The sequence below is a fragment of the Leptonychotes weddellii genome, chromosome 7 (assembly GCF_054177405.1).
Source record: "Leptonychotes weddellii isolate Sample4059 chromosome 7, ASM5417740v2, whole genome shotgun sequence".
Lineage (NCBI taxonomy): Eukaryota > Metazoa > Chordata > Mammalia > Carnivora > Phocidae > Leptonychotes > Leptonychotes weddellii.
In genome coordinates, this window is record NC_138375.1 from 62,983,063 (window position 1) to 63,005,701 (window position 22,639).

A 22,639-nucleotide genomic window follows, 5' to 3' on the forward strand; every position below is an offset into this window, starting at 1 on the left:
GTAATATTTCAGCTGAGTCTTGAAAAATGAATAAGACTGAGATTATCCATTGCACAAAAGGAAAAAAAAAATTCTAAGCTCAACTCATGGGCAAATTCCTAAACAAGAAATAACATGTGTCTGAGGACACCCACGCAGCTCAGCAGGGCTAAGAATAGACTGTGAGGCAGGAAGTGATCAGAGGGAAGGATGGACAAGTAGGGAGGAATCAGAGCAAGAGCCAGTGTGTGCCAGACAAAAGAGATGGGTCTGTACCTTTTGACACTGAAGCATCACTGAAGTGTTTTAAAGTCAAGAAGTGACATGGACAGAATGATACATTAGAAACCTAACTCTGTGGGAGAAATGGAGGACACCTGGAAGAGACAGAGCTAGACACAGGAAGACCAGCTGGAGGTTTTCATAATAGCAGGAAACACAGAGTAATGGGCCTGGAGCTGGGGTCCAGAGCACAGAAATACTAAAGAGGAGTAAGTGACAAGGCTTAGGGGACTGACTGGATTTGGCCTGAATGGCAGATGGAAAAGGCAGAGCACACAATACTTAACAGCACTGATTCTGGGGCCAGGCTGCCTGGCTCTGGTCTTCATGCCCTATTCACTAGCTGGAGAATCTTAGGTGCGTTCCTTTACACCCCTGCCTCAGTTTCCTCATAAGGAAACTCAACTCATCTTAACTCCTAAGAAAGCTATAGGACTGACTGGATAAATACATGTAAGTGCTTACAACATGCCTGGTATACGTTAAGCACTCAGGAAGTGTTAGCTGTTACTATTGTCATTAAATAGGGAAAAAAGAAGTTGAGGTTGGCACTGTAGATCTGGAAGCAGCCCAAACACCTAGTAATTAAAATAAGAGTGTGGATGAGCCTGCAGGATGAGGAGGAGAAGCAAGGGGTACGACCCCACAGGCGAGAAAGGGACATGGAGGAAGTGAGCAGAGGAGGAAATTGAGGGGATGAAAAAGGAATGCTCAGCAAGGCAGGAAGAGAAACAGGAGACAAACAGCTCTGGGTCAGAGAAGACAAAAAAGAAAGAATTTCAAGGACAGTGAAGTGGTCAGTGTTGATGCTGCAAAGAAAGCCTTCAGGGGGACGGCGCCAACATCCAGTGGATGGAGCAGCTGAGAAGTCCCTCATGGCTTTTGCCAGTATCCATGAGGTAGACAGAAGCCAGCAGCCGAAGTGGCTGAGGGGTGGAAGTTGCACAAAGCTGCCTCATTGGAAATAAACTGGGAGTGGAGGAAGTGGGGTGAAATACATACTTCTTCAAATACACATATGCTGCTGCTTCAACTATTAGAACTAAAATTATTTTAGACACCGGTGAATTGCTTTGATTCCTTTGATTAAATGCTATGTATCTTTAGCCTCTAAACTCAATCCAAATCTGCAATTTACTCTGAACATCACAAGACACACTGTAACTTCTTACTGCTCTGCAAATTTCACAGCAGCCTTCGGTCAAATACCGTAAAATCTGACCTGTATAAAACGTATAATAAATTAACCTGTATGAGAACTTTAAAAGTACATTTTTATAGTGAAACCTGAAATGCACATCAATAAGTTTGGATTTGTATTATTTAAGAATGTGATCTCAACCATTTCTCTGATTTCTTTTTTTTTTTTTTAAAGATTTTATTTATTTATTTGACAGAGAGACAGAGAGAGAGCACAAGTAGGCAGAGTGGCAGGCAGAGGGAGAGGGAGAAGCAGGCTCTCCACTGAGCAGGGAGCCGGACGTGGGGCTCAATCCCAGGACCCCAGGATCATGACCTGAGCCGAAGGCAGCCGCTTAACCGACTGAGCCACCCAGGTGCCCCCATTTCTCTGATTTCAATAAGCAAACAGATAGTTAAGAAAATAGGGTACAAGGTTCACTTAAATATAAACCTAGGAAAAAAGATGTAAGAGAATGACAGATTAGAAATTTTCCATTCTTGGGGCACCTGAGTGGCTCAGTCTGTTAAACATCTGCCTTCAGCTCAGTCATGATCCTGGGGTCCTGGGATCAAGTCCCACATTGGGCTCCCTGCTCAACGGGGAGCCTGCTTCTCCCTCTCCTTCTGCCCCTTCCCCCTTCCAGCTAGTGCTCTCTCTCTCATGCATGCACTCTCTCTCAAACAAATAATCTTAAAAAAAAAAAAAAAAAAAGATTGTGCATTCTTGGCAAAGCAATGAAACCCAGCAATGTGTTGAAGATAAAATATTTTCATTAACCATCACTTCAATAACCATTCACTGATGATACCTTTCCTCCCCACACACATATGAAGCCTTATTTCATACCAAAATGTCCACACAGAAGCTGGTCAAGACTTCGGTGAACACAAACTGTTCTAGGTTCCAACAACTCATTAAGCTTCTTCACTGAACACCAGTCTCAACAGCAAGAGCACATGCACCGTAAAAACTGTTTCAGTGTCTCAGTGCCCAGAGAGAAAAAAATAAGTATGTAATATGCTGGGTGCTAGTCAAAAGAAATGCTAAGGTTAATGTTTCAGCTGCTTGATTCTGAATAAGGATTCACATTTTGATGTATTATAAACATCATGCAGTATTTAACTGCATTTAGCTAAAGAATATTCAAATATGAAGCCTAAAAAGTAAAAAGAATGTTAACATCCTAGTCATTTTCAAAAATAAAACAAGCCTAGACAGAAAATGTGTTGATTATTTAATGGGAGGAAGTTTCTTTTAAATCCACTGGATATGTGTTACAAGTAGGCACCATGACTATAATTGATTAAATTACTTTGAATCTCACACACACACACACACACACAAAAGGCTAGATGTTGTTTGCATGGATCTCCCTTTAGTTAACTAGATTCTCATTTTTAAAAGCTTATAGAGCTGAAGACTGCTGCCACAGGGGGTGAGAATCAAACAAGTCACTGCTAGAATAGATTATGGGGATCATTCGAGTTATGTTTCTGTTAAGTTCCCACAATCAATTGGTATTCTTCAGGGACAATAAAAGCTTACATGGAACTCTGCTGGAATTAACAGGTTCTGTTCTGCAATAGATAGCTTGCAAATTTAGGTACAGACATAGAATCCATAGACTCATCTTCAAAAAGGAAAAAATAAGCCACTGCATAAGCATTATACTAGCAGTCAAAAAAATTCTATCAGTTAACACCACTTAGTACAAACTCAGAATTTTAAATACTGAAAGCACACCTGTACATCTATTAATTTTTCCCTAAAACATACATTTAGGCAAGAAATACTAAGAATGTTATGTTTAAGTAAGTAGGGGAAAAAATGCTATGACCCTAATTCCACAGATAAATGTAATAAGTGAATAAAAGTGTATGACGATGCCAAGAAGGGAGAAAACTTTGACAAGCTTGCCCAGAAACAAAACTCATTTGCCCTAACTTTGCTATAAAAAACAATGTTTTCTTTGGGACTCCTAGGTGGCTCAGTCAGTTAAGCGTCTGACTTTGGTTCAGGTCATGATCTCAGGGTTCTGGGATTGAGCTTGTCAGGCTTCCCACTCAGCAGAGGGGTCTGCTTGTCCCTCTCCCTCTGCCCCTCCCTCCATTTGTGCTCTGTCTCTCCCTCAAATAAATATAAAATCTTAAAACAAAACAAAACAAAAAGAACAAACAAACAAAAACAATATTTTCTTCAAGCAAAATGGTATCATCAAGATCAGGCCTATATTCCAGAATATTTCCCACTGCCAAAATAGCATCTGTCAAAAGAAGTTTAAGACAATGAATTGAACATTAGATTCTCATTTGTATTCCCACTCCTTACCACATCTTACCATTTTCTATCCTTAATCTTAGGTTGAATCCCATGAAATTGATATTTTTGTACATCAAAAATGGTGAAATACCGGCAATTTCATACAGCTCAACGTAAGTAAAATGGCCAACAGAGTAGAAAAAGACAGAGAGACATGCACCCAGCTAGAATAAGGAGAAGGGGACTATCCTCATGCTATAAAATTGGCGGCGGTTCTGACAGATACTACACAGATGAAACTAAAATAATTCAAGTACTGACTTGCCATCATCCTACAAGAAAAATCAACATGGAGTCTCAAATCATAAAGAGAAAGGACTCTGAGAGATTTGGGCAACAGCCCCTAATTTGGAGGGCCAAGGACTGAAGCAAAGCTGTATCTTGGGACAGACACTAATCACTATCTCCATACTTCAACCTGAGGGCTCTTTGAGAGCTCATCCTACAGAGAAGCCTCTCGACCCCAAGGTCCTTACTGCTGCAGAGGGTAGCTCCCTAATGCAGCCATCCTGGGAAAAACAAGCATGGCCTCACCTTACGAAAAGCAGCAGGCAGCAAGCCCACTTTCCTTCAGAGGTAGCTGGACTCTCTCCTATACTCTTGTGAAGCAGGACCTTCAGACAGGCCAAAGCTCTTACTTGGCTTACACATCACAAAAGAGAAAGCTGAATGGAGAAAGCTAATCCTGGCCTCCGCAGCTTCACCCAGCAGAGAACAAACACTCCATAAATCTCCCCATCTTCCCACAGCCCCAGCTACTCTCTTCCCCTCGGCCACTCCTTTTCATGACAGGGACATATTCTCCAGCTGCTGGGTCCCTGATGCTCATGCAATCTTTCAGAATCCAGCTCTCCAACAAAGGATCTGAGGGGGAATAGATCTGCTAGCTTTCTTGTTTGCCAACAACACCTGCCGACTCCAGAGAGGAAATGCACTGGGAGACTCTCCTGGACACACAAAATTGAGGACTACAAGTCCAAGCTTAACGAAGGGCTGGAAGAAAATGAGAGAACATGCTACAGGGATCACAGGGACCATATCCCAGGACAGGAAGAGTCTTATGAACGCACCAGGGCTGTGAGGGATGACCTGCAACCTTCCCTCTACATCTGCCTCCCTTGCTTCCTTTTGTCCACCCTCGTTTCACTTTCTAACGACTCAGAATGCTGGGCAGTAATACACTGATTAGCTGAGCTCAGGTCATAGCTGGCCTGTCTGACCTGAGGCAGGAAGATGGAGGATCTGACGTGTGTGAGAGGCCATTTCCCAAAAGGAAACCAGGGGGAATGGATGCTGGCCAGTCAATATGAACTAACACCCACAACAAGGAAACAAAGTATTTAGTTAGAACAGGAAGGAATTGAGGCCAGTTACACTCTCTGTTTTGGGACAAATTCTAGGTGTATATACATCTGTTATTGTTCAAGGATGAATAAAAAGGACAAAAATACTTGGACTTACAGGGTACCATATAAAGAATGCAGAACTGAGGGGTAAAAAACAAACAAGCAAACAAAAACAGTTAAAACCAAAGCCAGAAAAGAACATGTTTCATACCCTCAAAGAACTGAATCTGAAGTGGGGGAAAAAAAGAACCCTTAAGAAAAATCTTTAAGAAAATCTTTAAAACCCTTAAGAAAAAAGTCTTTAAAACCCTTAAGAAAAATCTCCCAAACACAGTAAATATAACAAAGAAATCAAAAATGCATGTGGAAAAGTGAGACTCAATAACTAGAAAATTTAATCCCCAGAAAAAATAAAAACAGTATATAGTAAGGGCAGAACACATAAGCCGAAGATATGTTTGAATTGACAGACGGAAAGTTTAATAATAAGTTATACCTAGATACACGGTCAAAATTTAGAATTTTATGGATAAAATTTTAAAAATCCTAAAAATGTCTGAGCGGGGAAGTGGAGGGGAAGGTTATCTTCACTGAAGCAATACATTAAAAAGCTTTTTTAAGAAAGAAAGCATATATTTTACAGTTAAATTCTTTTATTAAAAGAAAAAAAAAAAGGATGACTTCAGAACTAAAGTTCTACACTGAGTGTCCAAGAGAAAGACTCAAAGTGACAAAAACTAAAATAACAAGAGCTTTTAATATTTATTAAGGACTTAAAATATGCCAGGCATTGGGCTAAGCATTTATTTGTATTCATTCAATCTTCATAAAAACCAAATAAAATAGGTCCCAATATTATCCTCACTAGACAAACAAAGAAAATGAGACACAGAGAGGTTAGATAATTTGCCCAAAGTTCACACAATAGATGGGAGTTGCCAGAATTTGAACCCAGGTAGCCTCATTCCAGGGCCTAACCATTTGAACTACTGTTCTAAATGAATTCCCTCTAATGTAAAAAGGGCACAGAGATCAGGCAAATCCAAACAAACTACAAGTGAGTGGTAGTTATAGTAATTTTAGTTATTAAAAGGAGAAAAGATAATTATTTGTCAGTGGTGACAGTTAGAATTTATGATCAAGAAAAAGAAATACTCAGCTCACGAGTGCCCAAACCTCGTCGCTCTTGCCCCATTGGAGATATCCATTGGGGCAGTTGCAGAATGCATGACCGAATGAGCTAGTAAGCAAAGATCGGGCACAAACCCTTATGTACTAAATTTAAAAAGTAATAAAATCCCTAAAAATAAAAGGGAGCTGACAGGGGAACAGTGGCAAAAAAAATAGGTATAGTCATTTCTGCTATAAATGCTTGTTTCAAAAACAAAAATTTATTCCAAAGTGAATGATTATATCAGGGAGCAAATTTTGTATTGCTTAAGTGAAATTTTGTCCCTGAGAAACAGAAGTGAAGAAGGCAGAAAACTGCACCCAGTTGAACCCAGCCACATAGGGATACACAAGACACACACACACACACATACACACACACACACACCCTCCAAAGTCTACCAGCTACTTCAATTCACTGTGTTCACAATCATCCACATATGCCAAAAAACTTCCTGTCAGATTTCAGATAACCCACTTTCTACCATTTTGCACTAACTCAAAATCTGTACTCTTTCTGACATCCACGTCTACAAGTATAAACTTCAGGTCTTTTATTGTAGCATTTATGTTATTTCTAACCACCTAACATACATAAATCTCTACCAGCATCTTTATTAGGTTCCCATCTCTTCTGTGTGTGTGCGTGCGTGTGTGTGTGTGTATCACTAGCAAAGTTTTTGAATGCTGTGCCCTATCAAGAAAAAAAAAAAGGTCTGATGGATAATGATGGAAAACCAAATCCCTCCAAATTATCTTTAAATTAGTTTGTGTCAACTTCCATCAAAATCCTTTTCTTTTTTGATACGGTAGGAAGAATTTAACAAATTAATTCTAAAGCTCCTTGGGAAAATTAAGTGGTCACTCATTAAAAGAATTTTTCAGCAAAGAAAGACAAAGGGAGATTTAAATTGCCCATTAATGAAACAGATCTTAAAGCCACGACAATCAGAGTCAAGCAGAAAAGTCCATGAAAGAGGTCAGAAAACCCAGAAATCAATGCATATTTAAATACAACAAAGATGGCACTTCAAATAAGTAGGAAAAAAAATGGACAATTTACATCTTAGGGCAGCAGCAGAGCACAGCATGGGAGGGAAGAGCCTGTGGGGCTGGACAGGCGGCCCCGGATGGCACGCCAGCGAGGCGCGTCCCAGCTGGGTGACCCCGGACAACCAGTGTCTTTATCTGTAAAACGAGGACAGTCATTGTACCTACTTCACAGGACTGCTGCGAGGATTATCAGTTATCATTTGTGAAGTGCTCAGAACAGGCATTAAAACAGTAAGTGCTATATATGTGATATTAAATAAATAAAAGAAAGCAATTCATGCTATGATAATCCTTAAACTCTTGGGAGCAGAAGGGAGGGACACATGGGGAACAGATTCTCTCATCATACCACACTGAGAAAATATGCAACATTATCAGTAATCAAAAATCCAAATTAAAATATTTCAACCATCAAATTGGTCAAAGTTTTAGAAAAAAATTATACTGGTGGCCAACTAGGCAGAGACATTGGTACAATTCTATATGGAAGATAGAAGAATACTCTGAAACAATCTTTCCAAGGGTCACTTTGATTATATGCTTCAAAAACCACTTAAAATATTAAGCCCCTTTGACCTAATAATTCAATTTCCGGGACAAAGTTGGAACATAAGGACTTCAACAGAAAAGTTTCAAGTCACTTTTTCAGAGATGAACTAGAATCAGGGAAAAAAGGATGTGAAGAAATATTTTAGTTTCAGATACAAAAATTCAAGTCTTGTTTCACTGTATAATTAATGTTTAATATTACCAAATTGCAAAAACAAAAAACAAACAAAAAAACAGTTTTAAAACAAACCTTTTAACAGCATCCTTCTTCGGCTTATCTATAGTATCCCACCACTTTGAAAGGTAAGAAATCTCAGACCACATAAATTTTCTCCGTGAGTCTTCTTTCAGCTTGATGACCATGTTATTAAAAATATACTGAGTCATCTCTCTAAAGTAGTCATCAAAAGTCTTCAACCAACCTAAATCAAGACACAAATATACAACAAAGGTCTGATTCATATGTCTGATTTCAACTCAGTCACATTCCATTGCATCACCTTTGGATACCCTTAGATGTTTCATTCATATGAAGACACATTTAAAAATTTCAGAAATGTTTCAAGTAGTGAAATTCCATTTCAATGGATATGAAACTCAAAAAGTCACTAATGACAAAACACTCTGAAAACTGCACAAATTCAGATAGAAATGAGGGAAAAAATGAGAAAAATGACCTGAGGCCCCAAAGCATTTATTTATGCTTAGTAATTATAGTATTGAATTCAATTATTTATAATTTATCTCTAATTTAAGGAATTTGCTTTAATTCTAAAAATCTGAACAGCGTTAACAAGCTGGCAGTACTACTCATAATGTAATGAAAACTGTATCCTTTCATACCACATCTGAAACTCCCTACCCATTTTAGTAAGTTAAATTAAGAAAAAGAAAAGTATAAACTATATCTAAAAGTCAGCAGCAAAGCAGTAAGGTAATTAATAGCACTATTATGAATACAGAGAAGTAGAATTCTGCCAAGAACAGGCATTAGTTTCCAAAGGCTGTAAATTATTCCATTTTTTGGAAGCACAAACTGACACTAATCAAACAACACAAGTGTATACATGTATGTCAAGTCTTTTTCAAAAAAAATTGTAGATACTGAGGACTTAGTTCTCAGACTTTTCTCAAATATCCTGGAAATTTTATCTAAAGATATTTGCAATTTCACTATAAAGAAACATCTTTTTATAAGATTCTATTTATTTGACAGAGAGAGAGAAAGAGAGCACAAGCAGGGGGAGCGGCAGGCAGAGGGAGAAGCAGACGCCCCGCTGAACAGGGAGCCTGACACGGGACTCGAATCCAGGACCCTGGGATCATGACCTGAGCTGAAGGCAGACGCTTAACTGACTGAGCCACCCAGGTGCCCCATCCCTATAAAGAAACATTTTTAACAAGACCCATAGGTCCAAGCGTAGCCCTATCTGGCAGAGCATTAAAGCAACATGATGAGCTGCTGAGGCAAAATCATACCCAGCTATCTACTGGCCACGTGGACCTTCCAAAGAACAACCTCTTATTCATGAAATCTTATAGAGAGATAGGAGTTTCTATACATCCAGGCTAAACTACTGCTCTATTTTTTCCAAACCTCAAACATGTGGGGAGACTAAACTATTAAGGGGTCAACTGGTTAGTTCTTTTGTTTATAATTAATATCTGAAATATACTGTATTAGCTGGAAGATAATAACATGTGCTAGGGCAGAGAAGACAATGCAACTATTTTGACAATGTAAATATGAGCTTCTGAAAAGGGCACTGACACTCTGTATTTCTCCCTTTTGCTTTAACTAAAATCTATTCATTCATTCCATAGTTATTTAGTGAGCATGTACAAAGCGACAGGTATGAAGCCAGAAGCCAAAGAGGAATTCAGTGTAAAATATTCTTTACGAGGACTTTCTTGATCTGGGGCACCTTTAAGTTATTTTTAAAGTCACCAAAGAATACTACGTGGATAGTTTAACTTTTCCATGTTTAAATAAAAAGCCTATATATATAGAAAATTCAAAGATAGCTCATGAAATAGTGGTTTGCAAAGAATCCCATCTTGCTTGGCAAAGGTACAAACTTGGGACTCCTGCCCCAGACCACAAAGCCAAGATCCACATCTGGATTCCCAAGGACAAGCAAAGAAAAGCCAACCTACCCCTAGCATGCTCCAACTCGCTGCTAATGCTGACCATGCCAACATCCAAGACAAAAAAAACATCAAGTGCTCAGACCAGAGTCCAGGATATAACACAGGACTTGATAAATGTTAGTTGCTATTATTATTATCACCTTCATCAGTCTTTAATGGACCCTTCCCCATCTCTACAATCAAAACAGGTAAAAGAGGAAATAAAAGATATTTCTAACAACTAAATTTTGAAAAGGGCACATTTATTTAAAACATTTAAATAAACTGTTCCATATCTTAAACATATTGGTAACCCAAAACTTTGGTTTGCAAAGAATTCATTCTATGCCCCTATTAAGGGCTGAATTGTGTCCCCTCAAAATTCCTATGTTGAAATCCTAAACCTCAATACCTCAGAATGCAACTGTATCTGGAGACAGGGTCTTTCAAGAGGTGATTAAGGTATAATAAGGTCATGAAGGTGGGCCCTAATCCAATATGTCCTTACAAGAAAAAGCAATTAGGACACAGACATACACAGAGGGAAGACCATGCGAAGACAGAGGGCTATCTGCAAGCCAAGACGAGAGGCCTTCAGAAGAAACCAACACTGCTGACACCTTGATTTTGGACTTGCAGCTTCCATAACTGTAAGGAAATAAATTTCTGTTGCTTAAGCCACCCAGTCTGTAGTACTTTGGGATGGCAACCCTAGCAAACTAATTTAGCCCTAGAAAAAATCAGTGTTATTACCATCCAAAAAACAAAGATTGCACTGTGGGGAGAATTTATTTTACCAAGGACCATTATAATATTTAATTTAACATGTATCTACCTCCATATTGCAAGACTGAGCTAAAATCAAATGTTTGGAAGTGACCTCTCCTTCTGCACCATGCTCTTATTATACATGTGCAGTGAGGACCATGTAAATTCCTGAAATGGCTCTGTGCAAATTACTGTCTTTAAGACATCACACATAGGTGTTTTACCTAAATTTTAACATTAACTCAATAAAAGAAAAGAACTATTAACAATGGAATGACTCCAAAATTAATTTAATAATAAAACTCTAATAATCTAGCATAGAAAGCAAATTTAGAAGAAACTGTCTTTATGAAGCTGAATAAGTAATAGGGTTTTTTTTCTTTTTTAAGTACAATTACTTGTTTTCATCAGTTATAATTTGTTATTAGCTAAGACCCTTTCAAAGAATAGTTTATCACAGGAGTTTTCATAAAGAAATCACAGTGACTGATTAATCCATGTTGCCTTCAACACTTCATTTGCCCTTCAACAATCATGCAGAAAATATGTCAAAGATATTTACGTGAGCCAAAATACATGCTGAGATGTCAACTTAAAAGCCTTCCATAAAACTCATCTATAATAGATACTAATATCACTACAATATAACACAATTAATGAAGAATGAACTAAAAGATAGCCTCTTGCAGCTTTCAATATTGAGTAATATAACAGTAAATTAGCTTTTATTGCTCTTATACAATAATCAAGTATTCCCTTTTACACTGAATTGGCTCTTTCTTTTCCTCAATTACTGTAAAACTACAATTGTATATTAACATAAGACCAATCAGAAAGACAGTTTTTTATGAAAAGTTGTATGGGATGATTTTTTGTGACATAAAATTATATTCCTACCTCTGGATTTAATAATCCTAGGACACTGAGTTGTAAACTGATTTACTTAAGAGGTCAATTCACAGCCTTTTTCTTTCCCTTGAATACACTTGGAAATTGAATCAGGGCTAGAATAGCACGAAGAATACCTTTCCATTTACTCTTTTTCCACTCTAACAACACTTTAACCCATAAAACAGCTAGTCACCATTTTTAAGTAAGTGGGGAAATATCTGAAACAAAGAATACATAATTAGAAGTTCTTTAAAGCAGGCATAACTCCAAGTTTGCTATCACTATTTTATCATAAAAAATTTTAAGTTTTAAAATATAAAGCCTAATAAAGTTGACAACCCAATGCTTATTTTTAATGCTTGTGAACAATTAAGCACCTCGTAATTGTTCACTGACAAAACACTATTTTTTAAAATTTGACTCTTCATCTTGCTTCAAAATCTAAAGACTTTGTGGCACTCTGATCCTCTCAAGGAACACTCAGTTTTATTTGGTTCAAGGGCATACACAGCACCAATTTAGCACTTGGGCAAAGGGATCCCTTCCTGAGCCCTGGTCACTTAAGGGATCTTCCCATTCGTCCTCTGACCACATTCTTTATTCTTTTCACACAATAAATTCCCAAAGCAAAGAACCTGCCCACCCAGAGCCTGCCCTGACTTGCCCTGACCTGCCCTTCTGAGTACCAGGGCCCAGAAATCTGTGTTCAAACAGCCTCAAGCCGGTTTCTAGAGCCCACCAGGGGCCTTCTATAGGTTTTTCTATAGGGAAGTCGACCTGCAGGTGGTAACCTCCCTAGCCTGAGCAATGGGCAGGAGGAATGCAGTTTGCAGGGGTGTGGGAAGAGTGCTGGGGTGTCTGCAAAGGAGGGCCTGGTTTAGGACAGGGCCATTTCTGGGAGACAGGGCTGGGCTACTATAGGCTGGCTCTTCCCACATGCACCAACACATTCCAGTAGAGAACTGGAGCCTGATCGATCTCAACCCACACATGGCCTTCCTGATAATGGTGCTATTTCTCAAGGCAGGATGAAAAGACCTATCCTTATTTAGCAATGTATCAGTTTGATTTATAACTTTTAAATGTTTATACAAAGGGCCTGAGGGCCTCCAGGTATTTCTGCCCCAATTCCTACAAATTTGAGAACCTATAACCCGAACTTCAAAGCATTGAATTCTCATGAAGCCAGCACCTAGTATGAAGCCTACACCATCAAGAATTCAGTATGTGATAGATGAATGAAATGCACGGCCAAAAGGATAGGGGAAAAAAAGGTATATGAAATATAAATACGAATTTATTACTCCAACTGGAAATGAAACCAAAAGGAAAAGACATTGCACACATACACAATTAGCTCTAATGCATTCATTGTCTGTTCTGATGCTAACCTAATAATCTTTGGTCATTATCTTTTAAGGTTCTATTTTATATTTAAAAAAGCTCTGTCAGCCCTAAGATAATTTAAAACACACATCCCCTCAAATCATTGCTACGCTGTTGTGATTTTAACTGCTACAATAATGATTTTTTTTAATGACTACATTTATTCTACTCAAAGTTAAATAGGTACCGAATGTTAAGAGAGCATAGTAAATTTTGAATCAAAAATAATTATATCCAGATAATAAACATGTAAAAACTATAACTTAAGCTTCAGGCTACTTCTGTTTTAACATAATAGTCTCAAATTAAATAATAAATATAAAGGTTTATAAAATAAGAAAACTTCTCTATTTTAGTAATGAAGTTATTGTCTATCAACATATGATCAACAGGTTTCTTCCATCACTTGTCAAATCCTTCCACAGTTGACTGCAATAGCCACTCTTACACTTAAGGTATCACGCACCATCTTAACTGGTATTATCATAACTCAAATCCGCTGCTGATTAATTTTAATTCCAACATTTCCATTATAAGTCAAGCTTGTTTCCCCCTGCCCTGATAAACTGTGAAAGAGTTTTCACCAACGTCTTGTTCCAGTTTATTCATTCAAACACAAACCAAGCCTCTAATAAGGCAAAGCAATAAAGCTAATCAATGAAAACAGATTCCACAGTGGAAATATGAGCGAAATGCCGTGGGAATATAGAAGTGGTGGATTCCTACCAGGAAGACAGGAGATTCTTAGAACAGTCATCATCTGGATAGAGGAAAAAGGCGGTAGTTCCCAAACAGAAGGAAGAGCATGTGGAAAACACACAAAACCACAAGGGTCTGTGTCAGTTTCAGGGAGAAGGCAGGTGGGTATGGCTACATGGCAGCTTACACGCCGGGAGTACGGAGAGAAATAAAAACAGAAGTGGGGGTCAGATCACCGAAAATCTTCTAAACTGTTTTTGATTCTTGCTGAAAATCTAGGAGGAAGGAAGTTAAGGTCTTTTGATCTGTGCTTTCAAAAATGAGTGTGCTGTGAGTGTAAAGGATAGACAAAGATGGTAAAGTAGAAAACAGGAAATGAGGCCATTGCAAAAATTCTGCTGGAAAACGTTTATGACACCAAGGAGGCAAAATGAAGAGAAGATGCTAACTGACTGAAGCTCCCGAGAGACGAGAGAGAGACTCAAAGATGAAGCTGAGGTTTTCCAAAGACCTGTGAGTCTTTGGAAACCTAGAAGCCTGCTGAATCCTATAAATGCTTCTGAACTCAGGTTTCCAGAATCACCTCACCTTTTTCCCAGGTGATTCAGTGTCATCTAACAGTTTTCAAAGCATATCAGCTTCACGTCCACGAAGCTGTTTGAGATATAGCACTTTTTGAACCCGTGTAAGATGCCCTCACTGGAAATTCTATCCCACACCACGGGAGCCATCTGCATTACCGTTAGGACAGCTGGGGTTTTGTTCACCCTGCAGCTGTATGTATAATGTCCAATTGTGACCCCTTACTATATTGCTTTTCTAAATGCCCTTTAAAAGACCTGCATACCTCGATATTTGACACCTGCCATTGTGAGATCAACCTCCACAATAATTTCTAAATCTGGGCTAAAGTTACTTCCCTCCCTTGTTAAGGACTCCATCCATGAGCATCAATTCACACTGAGTAGGACACTTTAGGCCTACTACATCTTCCCCAAACAGGGCTTAGTGGTCTGAAAAAATGAAAAGTGTCTATAATATGAAAGAAACCGTTAGAAGTAAAAGTAAAAGTGACTTCCTTCGAGGAGTTACTCTTAGGATATGAGGCTATTTAGCCTTACGGTCAGGGCAAATTATCAGTTTCTAAAAGAAACCATTTAAAGGCTGGAAAATACTGCTTCTAAATGACTTGCTAATTGTAAAATATGCAGCAATGAGGAAAACCACTCACCATCTCATGTACTCAAGTAGTATTTAACGACAGGAACATCCATTTCAATAAGGATAGACCAGAAGGAAAAAAGGATGGGAAACAGTGTGGTGAGGTGTCTACTTTTGCAAGATAGTTCATAAAATGTTTTATATGATTAATCATACTAAAGTGGATGACATCTAACATGGAAACACTTAGAAGACCTTCTTCCTAGAAGCTCTGCCTGTGGTTTCAGAAGTATTACCTTCCAGAAATAATATTAAATAGTGGTTACAAGTCCGAGTCCAGAGCTTGGGTTCAAGCCCAGCCCTGCCACCAACACATTACTTGGACTCTCTTCTGCCTCAGTTTTCTCATCTGTGAAATAAGGGTAATAATAGGACTTTTGTCATAAAGTGGCTGAGAGCAGTAATGGATTTAATACGTGAAGAGAACAGTGCCTGAAACACAGTAAAGTCTCATAAGCAGTAGCAATTATTTGTATAACTGGCACATCGGTGAGCTCTGAAGCACCCAGACTGGACAGACAGACAAAAGTAACCAAAATAGGAGGGTGGGGACATGTCTGATGATCACCTACATCTCTAGGTGCTACTTGATATATATGCTCCTAAGGAATGCAGTCCAGTGAGAGCCGCAACGATCAGCACTCTCCCTCTGAAAAAGAACCTCAATACATCAATTTTAGAGATCGCTTAAAAAGATAATTCTAAAGTGCTGTGTAAACATTTAACTCTTTTTATTTATTTATTTATTTATTTGAGAGAGAGAATGAGAGACAGAGAGCACGAGAGGGAAGAGGGTCAGAGGGAGAAGCAGACCCCCCGCTGAGCAGGGAGCCTGATGTGGGACTCGATCCTGGGACTCCAGGATCATGACCTGAGCCGAAGGCAGTCGCTTAACCAACTGAGCCACCCAGGCGCCCAACATTTAACTCTTAATGCCAATATTTTCTTAATTAAGATTGCCAGATAAAATACAGGATGCCAAGTTAAATTTGAATTTCAGATAAATAATGAATAAATGTTTACTGTGTGTTCCATATGATATTTGGAACACACACTAAAAAAATTATTGTTTATTGGAAATGTAAGCTTAACTTACATTTTTTTTATAAAGTTAAATCTGACAACTCAAGGGGCTCCTGGATGGAAAAGTCGGTTAAGCATCCGACTCTTGGTTTTGGCTCAGGTCATGATCTCAGGGTCCTGAGAGATCAAGCCCTGAGTCAGGATCTGCGCTCAGCGGGGATTCGGCTTGGGATTTTCTCTCTCTCCCTCTGCCCCTCCCCCTGCTTGAGCACTCTCTAAAATAAATAAATAAAATCTTTTTTTTATAAAGATTTTATTTATTTATTTGAGAGAGAATGAGAGAGAGCACATGAGAGGGGGGAGGGGCAGAGGGAGAAGCAGACTCCCTGCCGAGCAGGGAGCCCGATGCGGGACTCGATCCAGGGACTCCAGGATCATGACCTGAGCCGAAGGCAGTCGCTAACCAACTGAGCCACCCAGGCGCCCATAAATAAAATCTTTAAAAAAAAAATCTGGCAACTCTATTAACAACCCAAGGTTCAGATAAATGTGTCAAATTAGTTAACGCCCATAAAGCAAGAAAATCATTTGAACTAAATAAAATATCTTGAGAAGCAGCATGGTAAGTAGAAAGAACAGAGATCTTAGAATTAGGCAAATCTGAGCTTTAATTCGCCATCCTGTGCCAATTTATAACTGATGGATCTCGAAGACATTAGTATACCGACCCTAGCCTCACTGTCTTCACCTGGTAAATGGGGTTTAATTTACCAGTTTTGAGGGTTGCAGAATGGATTACATGAAGCAACACACACTAAACACTCCCCTGATACAAGACAGGCAATGAATACCAGTTCTCACTCAGTTCTTCCTCATGCATTTTAGCTCCAGAAACTCAAATTTCCCATCACAGTGGCCAAAACCGAAGAACTCATTTTATCCCTCAATTATTAAACAGAACAAAGTGCTCCCCAAACTGTGCCCACAAATACATGGCCCTCTCCTGACCATCTCCTTCCACTCAGCAGGTTCCTTTGGCAGATGGAGTTGCAAGTCTCCTCTGCTTTCACCCATCTGGGCGTTACCCAACTATGGCTGACCAGAACTCTTTTCTTCTGATTGTGCTGAACAATACATGAGCAGAAAACCTTTAAAATAATGCCACACTGCGATTTCCTCATGTTTTTGTTCTCTCTCGCTTTTTTTTTTTTTTTAAGAAAAAGGGCACACAGGGGCACCTAACATGGTTCAGACGACTAAGGGTGACTCTTAATTTTGGCTCAGGTTGTGATCTCGGGGTCGTGAGACTGAGCCCCAAGTCCGGCTCTGCACTCAGCAGGGAGTCTGCTGGGATTCTCTCTCCCTCTCCCCTCATCCCACTTATACCACTTTCTCTAAAATAAATAAATAAATCTTCAAAAAAAAAAAAAGAATAAGGGTACATACACTCATTTCAAATTATCATATAATGCTAAATGCAAAATTCTGTTTCCTTAATTTAAAAAAAAAGTGAAAAATCCTACTCACTCATTTGAATCAATAAAAACTCTGTAAAACAACTGCAAATGCACAAAATAAAATGATTTTCCACTGTGGCTCTTGTGCCTAGGTCTCTCTCTGATTCGGAGTCATACCACATGGGGGATTATTTTCTAATGTTCATTTTACAAATTGCTTAACTAACAATATGCTGTCCAACTTTCCATTTAGTATACCTTATCTACTCTCTACACACTGTGACTTTTTTGAAGGAAAATTAACTAAATATTTCGGCAGTTTAAGTAGTGGGAAGGAAAGAATTAAGATTGTAGATACAAAGGTGCTGTTTTAATCAGCTTATTAAATATAACATGAACATGTATCAATCAACTAACATTTAATTTCATGGTCTATGATTCAAAACTTTTCAAAAGCGTAACAGTACAAAGTTATCAGCATTTACTTAACAATTCCTTTCCAATTTTGTTTTAACTCATGTAAACCATACAAAATACTGTATGACAATTGTTACATGTCCTCATAGACTGGAAGAAGGCATGATTAGGAATTAAAATACGAAACATAATTTGAAATTTATCTGTCTTGTGAGATATCAGAACTCGATCCAAAAAGAAAAACACCTACATATATAAAAACACAGCAACAGAATTCTTAAAGTTAGGGAACTCAATATAGGAATCTTTCATAAGTCTATTTCAAACATTCCTATCCCCAACAGACAAAACTCCGATGAAACAAACCACTGAGCTAAAGTTTGTTTTAAACTGTTGCTGCAGAAAATGCAAACAAATCTCTATAAATCTCATTTAGAAAGTAAACCGCCTAACTGCACATTCATTTAGGAGTATTATACAAAGATTTCCCATTACAGAGTCACATTTTGACTTGGAATGTTTGCGCACACACTTCTCTCTTTTCTTCCACTGAAAAAGAGGTTTCTTCATGATCTGAATGATTTACTTCTTCACAGAATAATTTAGCTTACCTAAACTCTACTTTTGTGAAGGAGCGGTGAAAATTATCAAGAAAAGCCAGCGGTTCTGTTCTCTATTTTGCTTGGTAGCAAAAATCGCTATCACTTTCGCTTTCAAAAAGTCCATGGGGGAGCCTGAGTGGCTCAGTCATTAAGCATCTGCCTCTGGCTAGGGTCATAATCCGCCGGGTCCTGGAATCGAGCCCCACATCGGGCTCCCTGCTCAGCAGGAAGCCTGATTCTCCCTCTCCCACTTCCCCTGCTTGTGTTCCCTCTCTCACTGTCTCTCTCTGTCAAATAAATAAATAAAATCTTTAAAAAAATAAAAAAATAAAAGGTCAGTGTCAGACTAATATTTCTTCCTCAAGTGGAGGAGGGCCTGAGGGTAAGGGTCATTAACATCTTTTACTAAGACAAAAAGACTCAACTCTGGTTGCTAAGATACCAACAGACAGATTCACTTAGAGCAGTCAGGACCAATGATTAGAGAAATCTCCCCACGGAACAACACATTAACTACAGCGGGAACCCCTAAGGCAAACAAACAAAATCTCAAAGGCATAGGTAATCCCTGCCCTTGAAGAGCTTCATATCATCTGCTGTTTGTATTTAAAATTACAAAGCACATTTTAAATATTTTTTTTTTAAGGAATAGAAATAAGACAACAGGAAGAAGAGATGGAGGGAAGCTAAAGAAACGTGAATGTCAAGGTCCAATGTTTCATCTGAGTCTGCAGAATCACATTCCCTGGTTCACTATTTTATTGAACCGAATGAGTCAGTACCATGTGCTGCTGACTCTTCTGGGCATTAGTGACCTGCTGGTTATAAGACAAAGTGTGAGCCCTCACTGAGCTTGCGCTCTAGTGAGGAGACAAAGCAGAAGTGCTGTAAACGTTGACATCTCTGCCTGTGTGCAAGTATGGAAGGTTCAAGAAGCTTCAGAGGGGCATGGAGACAGGTCGGGAAGGCCTCGTCTCTATTTAGCGATTACTATATGCCACGTGTTGGGCTAGGCAATGAGACAGACTGAACAGGAGGCACATGTTCTCTGTCCCTTGAGTGTACTCAGGTGGGAGGTCCAGGTAAAGTAACAAGGAATTCCTGTGGTGCCACTTACTGCCCCTGGAAGTCTGACAAGTTGGTAACGCCTTCATCAGGAATAGTGGCACTCACCTTCTAGGGTTGTTTTGAGCACTCAATGTTTATAAAACATTTGGCACACTGCCTGGTAAACCACAAATTTTATTATTACAGTTAAGCGTGCGTGTTCTAGAATTACAAGAAATGAGATTGGTGGAAACTGAGGATGGCAGAAAAGGGGAAGAGACAATAAAAGTCTTTAAAAAATCTAAAAGGTTGGAGAAATGGGTTCACATGAGGACTTGCAAGACATACTGCAAAGTGTATTGACGACCCTATAAGAAACTGGATACAATGGAATCACATCACACACCCAATTAAGAGACAAGAAATGAACTGGCAGAGAAGAAAGGAGAGAACAATTTAAATACTACAGGGGCTCTGCCACCATTTCACTCAATAAGGGAATATTTCAGAGTGAATGAGATTTACAGAGAAAATCATCTGTAGTCCTACAGGCAAACTCAGATCCCACGTATCAAGTGTGAGCACCTCACCTCACTGTAAGTCTAGATATAAACAAAGACCTGTTTTTCAGTACACATACCCTACATGCAAATGTACTATTTAATCTGGCATACAAGTAAATAGCTAAAGGCATTTTAATTACGTGTGATTTTCATCACCTTTTGTATTTACTTGATAACTAACTCCTGCTTTAAGATGATCTACCATATGATCTGCATTTGACAGACACACAAATGTGCCCAAAGGACTTGGGGCCAGTATACAGCCAAGCCAGGATGCCTGCCTCATTCTGCCTGGCTCCAGATCCCTGCAGTCTTTCCATGATGCCTGGCCATCGGAGTTTGGATTTGAAGGGACAGGCTAAGATTAAGGAGGAAGAAGATGCAAAACATTTAAGAGGAAAGGTTAATAAGATGGATGGGTATTTGTAAGAAAAGATAAAGACATTAAGACCAAAGACAGAGAAACCAAGTCAGAAGCTGGTGTGACATATGCTCATCACAAATTTCCAAAATAATATTGATTTCACATATTTCAGACCTCTGTGCATACTGAATTTTGAAGTTTTATGGAAATTCAAACATTTCAGCATCCAAACTGTCTCCGAGTACCTTTCACATCCAAAGCAGCACACGTGTGTACGCACACACAGACACACACAACTTCACCAAATCATGTGTCCAGACCTAAAGCAACAAGTTCTACTGTCTTAGAAACAGAAGGGAACATATGCCAATAAATCAATGGGAAAGGATATAAGTCAGAGATAAATGAATGCTGGGAGTAAAGAAAAAAACCTTCAAAGTACTAGGTGAATAATGGTGCCTCTGATTAGTAATGATGAAATGGAAAAATTGAGAAAAATAACAAATAGAAGCGTAAGTCAGTCCTCAAAGGAAGTCTTTTGAAGTACATTCCCCAAAAAATTCTGCAACAGAATTCATGAAGTATTTACTCTGTGCCAGTGTACTCACACTAACAAATCTATACATTGAATTATATTTCCCACTGTAATTTTAGCAATTTTCCCTTACCTTGGAGGAAAAGGTCTCCAGCCCCAATAAATAACAAAAGCTGTCATATGAAATAATAACAATAATGATAATGACAGGAGTTATCGGGGCCATGCATCACACTTTTACAACTCATCTTATAAAGTAGATACTTTATTCTGATTCTACCCGCAAAAATACTTACTTTCACATTCTGTAACTTGCCTAAAGTTGTCTCACACCATGGGGTTGGGACTCCACACTCATGTCCACCTGACCAAGGCTCTTAACCACTTTACATTGCTTTTCCATTTTAAAGATTCAAACGTTCCCATGAGAATTCTGCATTTTTTAGTGCACAGTTTATGAACACAAAATAATTTTCCCACGCAGTATTTTACAAGAAGTAACTACGATGAACAGTCAGCACCTTAAGTGAATTCAACTTTTCATCCCCAAAACAAAGACCTTCTTGTGTTTATTACTATTTCACATCGCACAAGCACTATCCATGAATGGCACATAAACTGATAAAAACTCAAAATAAAAGGAATACGTTGCTGGAACAAGTCAGCAAATAGTGTCTCAAAAACTTGAGAAATCAGCTCTACCAGATTCTCATTAAAATACTCTGTGTGTACAGGGACTTAATAACCTGTAGTTTTTTTGAAGTGTAAATTTTACCTGGGTCATTATGGGAATGAGGCACCACAAAGACTTGAAGGGGCTTAGAGTCCCATTCATTAAATAAATAGCTAATGTCAAATCCTTGTTTCCAAACTCCACCATCTGGATTGTCAAAAGGAATTAGACTGTAAACATCCAACATCTAAAAATACAAAAGACAAAATATAGGGGAAAAAAGAGTAAATTTAACCATGTATTACCATTTTTAATTTGAACTTAATGTTGGAAAATATTTGCTCAAAGCTAGTCACTGTGTATGTATTTTACTAGATAAAACTATTTCTGTAGACATTAACTGAACAGTTTAAGGCAGAAAACATTTAATTACCATTCAAATTCTTAAAATGCTACTGTGTTACTTAACTATCCTGATAAATAAGCCCCTCCTCCATCTGCTTCTAATGAAAAATAATTTCATTCAATTCCTTCTTGCCCTGCTTTTCTTCTAATACATTTTAGTGGAAACTGATAGGAACTAAACAGCAAAGAAAAAATTTCTTGATGAAATGTGATTATGACCAAATATTTCAGCATTTTCACAAGCAATACTGATGATTTTTTTTACTTTGAGTTGTCTTTATTTTACAATTAATCACATATATTTTAAAATCTGTATCTGAATGGAAATGCATCTACAGCTGTTCCTTCATTTAGCAAATGTTATGTTCACCTTTTTCATTCTAAAACTAAAACTACAACTGAGTCAATGAGGCATAATCATGTAAAAATGGAAATTTTTAAATGTTCAAATGCTCTCTCTGTTTCCAATGTAGTAGTCGAGGTAATAATCTTTTTGGACACAAAGGAAAAAATATTGCAGAAAAAAAAAAAAACCTAAAAGCTGGTATTTTTCATATCCTCTATAATACTAAATGTG

The 22,639-nt window shown here is 38.4% G+C and overlaps 1 protein-coding gene across 2 annotated transcripts in view; it reads right to left on the bottom strand.

Moving 5' to 3' along the window:
- Positions 1-22,639, bottom strand: part of MAN2A1 (mannosidase alpha class 2A member 1) — a 167,201-nt gene that overhangs the window by 118,363 nt on the left and 26,199 nt on the right. For both annotated transcript variants that reach the window (XM_081826471.1, XM_081826470.1), the window contains exons 3-4: positions 21,760-21,904; positions 8,132-8,303 (exon numbers count right to left, since the gene is read on the bottom strand). In XM_081826471.1, the coding sequence (XP_081682597.1) occupies positions 8,132-8,303; positions 21,760-21,904 (317 nt within the window). The remainder of the gene's footprint in view (positions 1-8,131; positions 8,304-21,759; positions 21,905-22,639) is intronic.